The 13,217-nt window shown below is 44.9% G+C and overlaps 1 protein-coding gene across 1 annotated transcript in view; it reads left to right on the top strand.

Annotated features, from left to right (window-relative positions):
• The window catches only part of adgrv1 (adhesion G protein-coupled receptor V1), a 186,981-nt gene that overhangs the window by 85,679 nt on the left and 88,085 nt on the right, over positions 1-13,217 (top strand). Inside the window, exons 77-79 of the mRNA XM_088912067.1 lie at positions 1,615-1,857; positions 7,777-8,184; positions 11,620-11,804. Of these exons, the coding sequence (XP_088768193.1) occupies positions 1,615-1,857; positions 7,777-8,184; positions 11,620-11,804 (836 nt within the window). The remainder of the gene's footprint in view (positions 1-1,614; positions 1,858-7,776; positions 8,185-11,619; positions 11,805-13,217) is intronic.

Raw genomic sequence — 13,217 nt, 5'->3', positions numbered from 1 at the left:
CTCACCCAGCTGCTTCCTGAAAGAACTCAGGGTATCGACATCAACAACATGGCTGGAGAGATTGTTCCACACCCCCACCACCCTTTGTGTAAAGACATTCCTCGTGTTTACAGTTCTTTCATTTTTCACTCTTCATTCTGACACTGACAACATCCTCCATCCACAACCATCTCCCTCTATGGGACCCGGCACTGACATTTTTGTTTTGCTCTAAAGAGACCACTGCTGGTTTGAAAGGTCTGAGCAAAGAATAAAGAAAAAAACACAGGAACTCAATAATGAGGGTCATGTTCTTGCGAAGAAGAAGAAGAAGATGTTCATGTTAAAGCACAACGTGTGACCAGAGTGGGCTTGGTTAGGAATAAAAGGAAATGAAGAAATTCAGTCTGGTTTCTATACCTTTAGCAGGTGTTTTATAGATAACTTGATCACCAGTTACCTTACTTCTGATTTTATTTGCGAAGGTTGTGAGAATTTGTTTGAAAGTTCAAAACTGTGTACATACTGTACCACATGGCTCCTAGACATGCACATATACAATTCTGACCATGAGCCACCAGGGGGCTCTCTTGTAAAACGTCTGAAAAGAGGTCGCCCTCCTGTCTGAGGCAAGCAGGTCTGAGGAGCCCCTCAAATTACAGATTACTTTCTAAAATATTCCTGCTAAACTAGACTTGAATGCCCTTGGAAAGCAAGCAATTTGAATGCCAAATCACCAGTTCACAAATAAACCTTTCTGTTCTCCGTGAGTTAAACAGTTTTCCCCTTTTCATTTCTTCCATTTATATGGTGTTTGGTTCCCCAAAAATGCTCCCGATATAGAAGGGAACCCATTTCATCGCTGAAGTGTCACCCCCACCTGGGAGACACATACAAGCCACTCTGCCGAATTGAAAGGGAACTGTGGGTCCAGTAGTCCAGTCTGTACAAATCAGGTGAACCCAGAGGGGATATTAGCCAGGACGTCAGGATTAACACCTCTGCTCTTACGATCAGTGCCGTGGGATGGGATGTGTAATGTTTTAAGATCTTACAGATGTAAGCCTTGTTTTAAATTCCACTGATGGTGTGGGGTGTTGTTTGTTATCGTCCTTTATGTCTTCTCATTTGCGGTGAAGGTTTTCTGCTGCACCTGCTTTTACGAGTGCTTTTTCACCTGCTTGTTCCATAAAGGACGGGACTCCTGTGGCTGCCCTGACATCCGACTTCACTCATGCCACTCAGAAGTGGAAAGTTCCCCGGCTGCATGCCTCCATTGGCATTAGAAAATGTTTTTGGCATATCAGTGCATGTCAGGCCTTTCTTTTCAACCCCAAGTGCAAGATTTCAGCTATTTCTCCTGTTTACCACCTCACTGATGAGAAGGGTTACAAATGTGAGGAGGGTTGTTTTGATAGTCGGCTGCTAAATCAATCGCAAAGTGTCATGCAGGTGTTTCTTGCAGAGCGTCCACCTTAACAGCCGTTGATACCCCTAATTGCGTTCTTTGAAATAATTTTTATCTCCTTACCTTTACTGCAAGGCAAATAAAATGTATAGGCCGTGGGAGTGAAGAGCGAAGAGCAGAGGAGGGTCTGTTTGAAAAGCTCTGCTCTCTTGTGCTCTGCTCGCCAGGTGCCAGAGTTTGAGTCGTGGTTTTGGGTGGAGATCTACCAGGTCGGCGCTGGGGCCAAGATCAACGACAGCGCCCGCTTCGCCAACATCACCGTGCCGGAGAGCGACAGCCCTCGAGGGCTCATCTACTTTGCGGTGGGCTCCCGCGTGCCCGCAGCCCACCAGAAGACCACCTTCCTCAGCCTGCAGGTGGCCAGAGAGGCCAGCAGCAGCTCCATCGTCTCTGTGCGCTACAGCATGCAGGTGAGGGCCTGGTCTCAGGTGTGTTTATTGCCACACAAAATATCTCTCACTGTGTACAAAAATGTCATTTTTGACTTGTCTGTTCAGAAAACATTCTTTCAGTAGCCTTGTGCATCATCCTGCTGCTCTTTGGCAAACGTGAGACAGGCAATGATATTCTTTTCAGAGACTAATAGTTTCTTCCTGGCTATCCTCCCATTAAAACCAGTCCTTTTTCAGATGGCTGAGGCATGAACACTGACATTAACCAATGTGAGAGAGCCCTGCTGAGTTGTTATTTTGTGGTTCTCTGTGACTTTCTGGATGGTTTTCTGGTTTGGTTTTGGGTAAATCTTGACAGGACGACCAGTGCTGGGGAAAATACTGTAACGCTTACGGCCGACAGACACTGTGTAAGAGCCGGCGTACCAGAGCAGGTGACGTCACCGCCCTTCCCTGTGATAGCAGGACTACAGCTACTGGGCTGTAGAGAGATCTCTCTTTAGCTCACGGGGTTGGGTCGCTGCAGAGAGACGCGGAAGTCCCGGGTTCGAGCCACCTATACTTTGGGCCGACCTGATGCGGCAAGGGCGCCCGCCTGAGCCCCCGTTGCGTTACATTGGTGTCAGTAGTGGGATGGGATAGCCCTTCGCCGGGGACGGCGATTTAAGCGGGGGAGAGTGTAACGCTTACGGCCGACAGACACTGTGTAAGAGCCGGCGTACCAGAGCAGGTGACGTCACCGCCCTTCCCTGTGATAGCAGGACTACAGCTACTGGGCTGTAGAGAGATCTCTCTTTAGCTCACGGGGTTGGGTCGCTGCAGAGAGACGCGGAAGTCCCGGGTTCGAGCCACCTATACTTTGGGCCGACCTGATGCAGCAAGGGCGCCCGCCTGAGCCCCCGTTGCGTTACATTGGTGTCAGAAGTGGGGTGGGATAGCCCTTCGCCGGGGACGGCGATTTAAGCGGGGGAGAGTGTAACGCTTACGGCCGACAGACACTGTGTAAGAGCCGGCGTACCAGAGCAGGTGACGTCACCGCCCTTCCCTGTGATAGCAGGACTACAGCTACTGGGCTGTAGAGAGATCTCTCTTTAGCTCACGGGGTTGGGTCGCTGCAGAGAGACGCGGAAGTCCCGGGTTCGAGCCACCTATACTTTGGGCCGACCTGATGCGGCAAGGGCGCCCGCCTGAGCCCCCGTTGCGTTACAATACTTTCCATGTATTGATCATTTGTCTGTCAGCAAATGAATGGAGCCCAAATACTGTATTTCCATCAGAAGAATGAGAATAGACCAAGTCAAAGTCTGGACCTAAACTGAATTGAAATATTATAGCAGGATCTGAATCGAGGAAACTGTCAAATGTCTCTGACTGTAAGCAATTCTGTAAGGAAGAATGGGCCACTGCAGGAGACGTATTAACAGTTCCAGGAAATGTCTAGTTGGACCCATTGCTGCTCAGGAAGGTGCCACCACTAACTGAATCTGAGGGTTATCATCTAAATACATAACATGCGTACATGTATTTGTGTAATACAGTATGTTTAATCAGGCTATTTTAACCTTTTATTGAGAATTTCACAAAGATCAAATTACGTTTTAAGTCTAAAATATATGAGAAAGCTGACCAACCTAGGGTGTTCACAAAAATTTTCTGAAAACTGTATACTATACTACTCAAATACACATATGGATGTACTTATACAAAATATATTCAGTATTGACTTGAAACTAACTGCAGCACACCACATTAAAATGTTTTAACTGGCAACTAAGAAAAAACAGTTGTGATAAACACTTCTGAGTTCACAAAAGTTTAATAAGTGATTCTTTAATCAGCTTTTTACATGGCTGAATGAACGTTTTTCAAACTGATGATGATTAAAGACCTCTAATTAAGAATGAAACCACCCCTGTGCTGAATGACCTCCTAGACCTGTTTCTCTCCCAATTCAATTCCTTCGCTCTGTAACTTGTTACAGCTCTCCAGCTCCCACTGCTCCACTCCACAAAGTGCAATTGGGCTTTTACTACAAGTTTATTTATACACCCATAGATATACAGGGATTCACAGAGCAGGTGGACGGGTTCGAGCTGAGAAACATTTTTGTGATCTTAATAAATCAAACCTATTACCTGGGAGGGATACTTGTCTCTTGTAGGCGACAAAGGCCCTGTTGACATAAGATATCCAAGTGCCAGACCTGATATATCACTGGAAATTGGGACAATTGTTGTTAAACATAAGGCAACTAACAACATTTAACAAAGGTTGCGCTAATGCAATTAAATTGAAGGAAAATGCATTGTTGAAATACAGAAACACGATTGATATTTGTAACATTCCTGTGTATTATAATATATTTAAATATTAGGAACAAGGCATGTTTTTTTCAATGCTGAAAAGAGAAGACAAGGAACACCACATTTTAGCTGTGGAGCCTGTGAACACCCGAAGAATCACACCTGAAGAAGGCTCCACAGCCGAAACGTTGTGTTTCCTTTTCTTCTCTTTTCCTCTTTTCAGCAGGGAATAAACGTTTACCTGTTCCTTTGCAGCCTACGCATGTTGACGCAGCTCCCTACTTGAACTAGTCAAGTATTACTTTCCAATAACTTAGCAGTATCATAATTCAACAGATTCCTTTAAGATTTAACGCTAACTCATTCATTTTAGTCAGGAATGTGTAACAGATGCTTAAGTTGTCTCAGAATGCTGTGGGTTATGTTGGCAGCAGACATTGTGCCGAGGAAGGCTCTTCTTGACACCAAGTTACAAAATGACACTGAATTCCATGTTCACGGGCACCCTTGGCCTTGTTAGCAAGGACCAGTGGGCATAGCAAGAACTGTTTTCAAAGAGGAACCAACTTAATGAACTTGTTATCAGCCGTTACAGCTCGTTGGCTGCCTTGCTCTGACTGCTACAAGCACTTCTGTGTTCGCGGTCTGTGTGGTCCATCACCCAGGAGGGCTTTTTCAGGAGGAGGGAATGCGATTAGCTGTGTTAGACAGGTCAAAGACAGCCAGGCTTTTTCAATTCTTCTTCAACCCCAGTTTCCTGCACTGAGAGGCAACTTTTTGGTTGAAATTAGCAGGGTGGCGTGCTTGGATCTCAGGATAAACGAATGTGCAGAGGACTCGACACTTCATATGCAGTATCACGCTGTTCTGCAGAACTGGGCCTACAGCGCGAGGCACACAATGCTTAGAAGCATGTTGTTACGCAGCTTCTGGGAAAGGAACTGTTACATTAGGGTTTAGTGTGACAGAACCTGTGTAGCAACTCCTAGGACACTGGTAGTTTGACATTTCACAAAATTACTGATTATGAGGGAACCGGATTGGTTTAAGCAGGAACTCCATGTCGAGAGTTACCAGAATGATACCTGCCTGTTTACACAGGGTGCTACTTTGAACCCAGCAGCTGATGATCTACTTTGGCCAGGAAAACATATCTTATCAATTTGTGAGGTACGGATCACAAGCAGCCTTGGTTCCTCATGAAATCCACAAGATCCTGATGTGGTTGGAGCTGTGATCACCGAGACATGGGCAGTTGGAGTAGTGAGGATAGAGTGGCTGTTGTAGGGGGAGGAACTTTATCCCACTGACTCCACCCCGTACAGTTGGGGACATGCATTGTTGGGAGGTGATACCTGTGCTGGACTGAATACCCCATGTATGTGCACCTCTAAATGTCCCTTTAACTATGAACCAACAAAAATCCATTGAAAGTGCAACAGAAGCACTCCAGACCTGTGAAGAGATGTCCAAGGGTCTTCCCATCTCCCTTTGAAAGGAGACATTGAGTATTCGCTTGCAACATTGCAGTTAAGATGAGTGAAATGTGAAGACTACAGACCAACGATCACTGACCGTGGGCTTCAGAGGATGTTAGTCTGAAGAGTGTGTTTTTTCACTATGGGAGAAAACGGAACAGCAGCAGGAGAATCACAGAAACGTGAGGGAACATGCAAACTTCACACAAACGCACCCCAGGACAGAATCAAACACAGGACCCAGTAATGTGATACAGCAGCTTTATCAACCACATCACCATGCCTCTGCATGTTAACTGCATTAACATCAACTGTTTGCCGCTGTGATTTATGAGTGTTTGTAAAATTATTTTGTACCCGCGTTGAGCCTCCAGGGATTTTAACTTGTGCAATCTGTTTTAATAACAATAAACCCCGAACCCATGATGTTTCATTTAATACCATATTACAATAATCTTTTCAGTACCAAGAAATACATCTGCAGTTGGCATGTCCTGTCAAAGCCTGGCATCAGACATAGGAAATATTTACTTTAAGCAACACTGAGGTTTAAATTTCCTTTGCCCTTTTCCCAGATATGATCAGTCTAGAATGTTTTGTTTCACAAAGCCCCGCTGACTGCAGCTTTTGCAACATGAAGTGCTTCGAGAGGCTGGTCACGAAGCACATTAAGGACTCCATTCCGAACACACTGGACCCGTACCAATTTGCCTACAGGCCCAACAGATCCACAGATGACGCAATCTCCATTGCCACACACACGGCCCTGTCCCATCTGGATAACAAGAACACATACACAAGACTAATATCCATCGACCTCAGCTCAGCTTTTAACACTATCATCCCAGAGAAACTAGTCAAGAAACTCAGTGCACTGGGTCTCGACACTATCCTCTGCAACTGGATTCGGGACTTTCTGGCAGGCAGACCTCAGGCTGTCAGGCTTGGAAACCACACCTCCGGCACACTGACTCTGAACACTGGGGTCCCCCAGGGTTGTGTGCTTAGTCCATTACTCTATTCCCTCTACACCCACGACTGTAAGGCCACACACAACACCAACTCCATCATCAAGTTTGCCGATGACACCACAGTTGTGATGAGAGAGCCTACAGGGAGGAGGTCAATCTCCTTACAACGTGGTGTGAAGACAACAACCTCACCCTCAACGTCAGCAGAACCAAGGAGCTGATCGTTGATTTCAGAAAACTGCAAAACAGACATGCCCCTATCCACATCAACGGGACTGAAGCGGAAAGGGTCAGTAACTTCAAATTCCTTGGCGTCCATATCACACTGAAGACCTCGCATGGTCTCTCAACGCCACCTGTCTGATCAAGAAAGCGCAACAGCGCCTGTACTTCCTAAGACGGTTGAAGAAGGCTAAGATATGTCCCCAGATCCTCACTAATGTTTACAGATGCACTACAGAAAGCACACTGACAGGTTGCATCACAGTGTGGTGTGGCAACTGCAGTATTGCTGACCACAAAGCCCTACAGCGGGTGGTGAAAACTGCCCAGTCCATCACTGGGGTTGCCCTCCCATCCATACAGGACATTTATGACAGACGGTGCTTGAGGAAAGCTCTAAGCATCATGAACGACCCCATACACCCCAGCTACAGACTGTATGACCCTGTACCATCTGGAAAACGGTACCGGAGCATTTGGGCCCAGACTACCAGACTCAGAGACAGTTTTTACCCCTGTACTATCAAACTATTAAACTCCCAGCCTCTCTCACCTATGATCTGAACCTCAAAGTGCCTTCTCTCTTACTAAAAACTCAAACACACATTGAAATCTACTTCTACCTCACATGTCAAGAAGCTCCCTCCCCATAATTTTCTATCCTTTATTTCATTCTGTTGATGAATGATTTTGCACATCTGATGTTGTTTTGCACATTACCTGTTACCTGTTGTTTTGCACACTGCCTGTTATTGTTTTGCACACTGCCTGTTGTTTTGCACACTGCCTGTTGTCTCTGTCTTTCTTTTATTATACAATTGTATTGTTTTTTGTACTACTCATCGTCTGAGAGCTAGCTAAATAGCATTTTGTTATACCATATTACCCGTATATGAGTATAATGACAATAAACTTGAGCTTAATATATACACTAAAAGATATATTGATTTTATTGTGCTTTAGGAACTGAAGAAAGCCGAGCCAGCGGGACCCACATCAATCTGGCCGGCTGTAGCTGGGATGGATTTTGTGAAATCAGAGGGGCTGTTGACTTTTGAAGCTGGGCAAAGAAGCACAGTACTGGACATCTCCCTCACCCCTGACCGGGCCTCTTCCAACCCCTTGCCCAAAAGGTTCCAGGTGGTGCTCTCTGAGCCCACAGGGGGCGCCAAAGTGCACCCAGAGTTTAGTGTTGCCAATGTGACCATTGTGTCCGACCCAGAGACACAGGCTGTGTGGGCTCTGGTGGAGCAGCTGCAGCAGCCTCTGGAAGAGAGCATCATCAACCGCGTCCTGCAGAACCTGGCCAGCAAGGTCGTGGCAGAGGTCACCAAGGAGCAGCTGACAGCTGTCACTACTGCTCTAGCGAAGGTGAGAAGCGGCATCACTGCTCTTTTTTTTTTTAAGATCACTTTATTGGCCGTATACAACTTCTTGCATTAGGAATTTGTCTTTTCGCATACCCCAGCTTGCTCTCCATGAGACACACAGACAGGGAGAGAAGCTGGGGGTCAGAGCGCAGGGTCAGCCATTTATACAGCGCCCCTGGAGCAGTTGGGGTTAAGGGCCTTGCTCAGGGGCCCAACGGAGTAGGATTCCTCTGCCAGCCGCGGGATACGAACCGGCAACCTTCCAGCCACAGGCGCAGATCCTGAGCCACAGAGACACTGCACCGATTCTTCCTAGCAAGGCCATGTTCAATTCCACTGTCCGTATCGCCAAGGACTCTTGGCCTCAGACTCTACAGAAAATGTCCAGTTTGGAGTTCACATCAGTCAGAATGTATTTCCCATGTTCTGTGCAGATCAGTGCAAATTCAACATTTAAAACTTCAATCTCGCCTTAGAGCTTCCTTCCATCCATATAAAGGCATTTTTATTGGAAGTTCAAGGAAAACTCCTAGAACTTAAAAGTTGGGCTCTATGAATTATGTTAATTATACCATTTTTCATTAATATGGTGTAACTAGAAAAGGCCTTTTTGAAGTTGACGTTTTGAAGTATCATTTATAATATTATACATTATGTTCTGCTTCATCTGTTATTATGCTAAGCTGTAAGAAAAACCTGTTTGCAGCTTTCCAGTCTCCAGGTTTAAACGAGCTCTCTAGCCTGCCAGCCCTTGATAAATGAAGGATAAATGATTTGGTAATTCGATGCACCACGCTTGAGGACAGGAGCTCCCGATCCTGGTTCTGGGCACTCACACACCTGCTGCTTTTCATTCCAGCTGAGCTCTTTACTTAACTGGGTCCTTAGCTGAACTAACAAGCTGCTGGATCGGAACTTTTGCAAGTGTTCTTATTTTGTTTTTGCTCAACATGTTTTATTAAGTTCCTGATTAAAAGACAGACTCTAACAGTCTAACAGTCAGGAACTGAAAACAATCACTGTGTTCAGATCGATCATAGTATTAGATTAATTAAGGATTCGATTAAGTAACTGACAGCTCAACTGGATTCAAAACATGTTTTGTAATAATACCATCTGTGATATAGTATGTTACTGAAACATTATTAACCTCTGGTATCCACTCAAAGCTGTCAGCAGAAGTATCAGTACCAGTTTCTCTCCTCAGACTTTTCTCTTTCAAGTCTTATGACGTGCAGAAATGTAAAAAACCTTAATGTATTTATCTCTGCCGTACTGCTGCCTGAGAGACCTCCAGATAAGCGCACCATGTGCTACTGCTGATCTTATAAATGGGATTAGTAAACCAGTAGGTGGCGATCTTCCATCCAGATCAGAACCTCCAATGCAGTGTCCCAGAAAGGCACCAACCTTTTGTTCTGACAGCTCTCAATCATGGGGCTTTAAACTGAGGTCATTAAAGATCCCTTATCACTGTTCGTCAGCTCATAACAACGAGCTCAACACTTCAGTGTCCCTCGGTGTCCTAGCTAAATTGTACAACCTGGCCTCCCCGAAGTTCCTCCTTAATAGATCCGCTGTGCAGTCGGACTGCTGGTGCAGAAAAGCTGCTGTGTGGCACTTGGTTTGTGTGCTGCTGTACAGTAGCCAATGAAATGCTGAAGGCAGGATAGGGACAGTAGACTTAACCTTAAGAGTTTTTTTGAAACTCAAAAGTTAGCGATTCCTAAAGTGCTTAACCACACTTTATCTGGCAACTTAAAGTGCCTGTACAACTGCACAGGGGCAACAGACACTGTGTACCTGTGTGCTGGGGCACTCAGGTAACCCTAGCTACTATGAGTGGGAACCAGCAATGAAGGAAACACATCTGGTCCTAGCTCACTCCAAAACAAAGTTTGCTCTTTGTTGCAGAGTTTCAGTTTTTTGTTTGCGTCTTCATTTATTCATCTGTTAGTTCAAGTGCAGGGGAAGATTAATATGGCAGAAGAAACAGCTGTCCCTGAGCGCTTGGTAAAAATAAATTAAAGATATATATTTTAGCGCCAGTCTTCTTCCAGGTTGTCAACAATAGGCAACGTACTGTAGGCCTGGTATTGCTTTCAAGGCAGTATAATTTAATCTCTCCTTTTTTGTACAAAACAATTTCATTCTGCCACATTTCAGTCAGCAAGCATAAGCATGAATATAACTGACCTTCACTGTGGTTACCAGACTGAACAATAGCAGCTCATAGAGTAGAATCCATTCACCTGTTCAAGTGTAAATACCCAAACAGAGAAAATGTCAACAACGACCAAAGGAAACCTGTTTCCCTTCTAAATGAAAAGTTTGTGTGAAGTGGCTCTAATCATACTGTGATAACTGTATAACAGCTGGTTGTTGTTGATTACTAGCTCTTACATTATTCATCTCTTACTTACTGAAAAAACCTTTTCATCCCATTTTATGCGAAATATTTCATGCAATCAGCAACAGGAAGAGTACCGTTATAACTTTGTACATCTTAAAGCAGACCTATCCTGTTGAGAATTGATTGTTAAACTCATTTTAAGAGCTCTGGGCCGGGGTCTGGTACAATACGTATGGGATCATAATAAAATATATAATTCTGAATTCTCTGACATTCACAGTGTGCCAGAACTCCATTTGTAGATGGTACACAAGGTGGAGATTTGCCAGAAATAAAACTGATGGAACTTTGGCTTGTCATGTCCCCATAATTAAATTATTGAAACTATTGAGAACCTTTAAAAAAAGGTTTCAAAACCTTGCTTTTCCTCAGGCACTTATCATTTCTCACATAGACAAGTAACATTTGAGACGTAAAGAAGAAAGTTAAATCTCTTTGATGGTGCCTACCCAGCACCAATGAGGTTATTAGTACTGAAATTTCTCCTGGAATTTCAACATCTGTGACATTTATCTGAATCCATTATGGATATTTTTTTCCAACACTTGACTGAAAAATGTCAGAATTGTCAATTTCAGTGCTTTCTGCTAATCCCAGCCTTAAAAAAGGGCTCTTTGGTTGGCACCTACAGTAAATTAAGTTAACAGCACAGATCTGTAATTGTGTAATTACAAATTATTGGTGTAATTTCTGGACTTGTGCAGAATATTAAACGCCGAAGGTTCTTAGTATGGTATCGCCTGACATGCACATATTTTCAAAAGTCCTTGCAAAACAAGATAAACTGTGGTAAGGTACATCTGAGACTGCATGAGATTAAAGATAACGAAGCTGTTCAGCTCTTTAACTGAAGCAGCTTAAAATGATAATTCTTTTTCATTCTTCTTTCTTTATACAATCCTGTTCACGATGAGACAGTGGGCAGTGAACCACTCTTTTGCAGCTGGCCTGTATTTTTTTCACACAGGAGTCCTCTGATTTCGTTTCATTCTGACTAACCTCATGTGCCTGGGTGTGTCCTAGGTGCTGATGGAGGGCGAGCAGAGCTCTCTGGCAGACAGCAGTAGGAGCTTGACCTATGACCTCCTGTGTGCTATGGCCAACCCCGCCCGCAAAGACACACGAGGCCTCAGCCAGCTGTCTGAGGTCACAGAGCGGTTTGCTCTCTCCCTCCTCACTGACACAGCCTGTGGCTCCCAGGGAATCAGGTAACGCCGTTGCACGATGGCCTGTCCGACACTTGCTTTGCTTATTCTGAGTAGAGTCCATGTCTGCCTGAGAGTTTAGCTGGACTGTTGACGATGTTAATGTAAGAAGACCCGTAGTTTTCACTCATCCAAATACAGCTTCCATTCATACAATCCATATTTGTCTTGCCGCAGGAGTATTTTTAGAAACAGCGATTACCTGGTGGGCTTAATCATCTGTATTGCGCAAACGATTTCCTCGGGCTTCCTCAGGAAATGGCAGTATGAGGTTCTCAGATCAATACGCCGCTAACAACCAAACAAACAAGATGGGCAAAACGACCTTTCCCCTTTGTAATTTTTCATCCTGTGATCTGTTATTGTTATAAAAGGCTGAGAAATGACCAATTCTAAGCAAAAGAACACAAAAGCTTAACCAGCATTTTTTTTTTATTATGGTTTCTATTGCAATCGGGGCTCATAAACAGCCAATTATCAACTTTCCCTCACTTCCCTGGAAAAAAAAAACAACAATCCATCCCCTACAGATATTCTTAGTTGAACTGTATTAGTCTTTCCATGCACTGAACCAAAGTCAACAGTAAGACTGAACAAAGAAGGAGACAGGGCACTTTCACTGTAAAACCCTGCCAGTCCCCTCAGTGAGAGAACCCGTCGGTTGGCTCAGACTCCACTGCGGCAATATCTTTCCGTGGAAGCTTTGCTGAATAAGCTACTGCGGAGCTCCTCATATCGAGACGTTTTCGAAACAAGACAAGCAAATAAAAAGCGACAACACAGACTGTTCAGCAATCCATTTCATTCGTCCGCAGTCGGCCACGCGGCACATTTCCAGTGTACAGGATGCTTCAGTGCTCGTATCTTCTCTTTTCTGTCTGAGCTACACTGAACACTTGTAGATTCAGAAATATTCACCACTATGACCCGTGGCGTTCTTATAAACGTGAACTTTTAGATCACAGAATAGCCCCTGCCGTTTTGCTGACATCTCTAAAATGCAATACTTTGCGGTCCTTTTGTGCAGCAGTTGAGTAACAGGGCCATTTGGCCTCCCAGCAGCCTGCCAACAGCTAGTCTAGCCCATTCCAGGACGGGGGCTGACTTCCTTTATCTGGCCTGGAAGAAGCAGCCCCTCGATGCAGTCCTGCGTCGGTCCCAGCGCAGCAGGCGGCGCAGACAGAGCGGGGGAGCGCGGCGTGACGCGAGCGGCGGGCCGACCTGCGTCACGGAGGAGAGGGGCTTGAGGAATGTTTACAGAGCAGGGCGCTACAGGGCAGCACCCAGGAGAGCCAGCACAGGCTTGCTTAGAGAACTCATCATAGACAAAGGGGCTTTTTTTTTTTCATTCGTGCCATTAAGTAAGAACATTAGAGATAAAAAAAAAAGTGAAACAAGATAAGGGTGATTGATTTC

The sequence above is a fragment of the Atractosteus spatula genome, chromosome 3, assembly GCF_055471065.1.
Source record: "Atractosteus spatula isolate fAtrSpa1 chromosome 3, fAtrSpa1.hap1, whole genome shotgun sequence".
Classification (NCBI taxonomy): domain Eukaryota; kingdom Metazoa; phylum Chordata; class Actinopteri; order Semionotiformes; family Lepisosteidae; genus Atractosteus; species Atractosteus spatula.
Note: the sequence above shows the minus strand (reverse complement) of the source record. Positions and strands in the feature narration are given on the sequence as shown.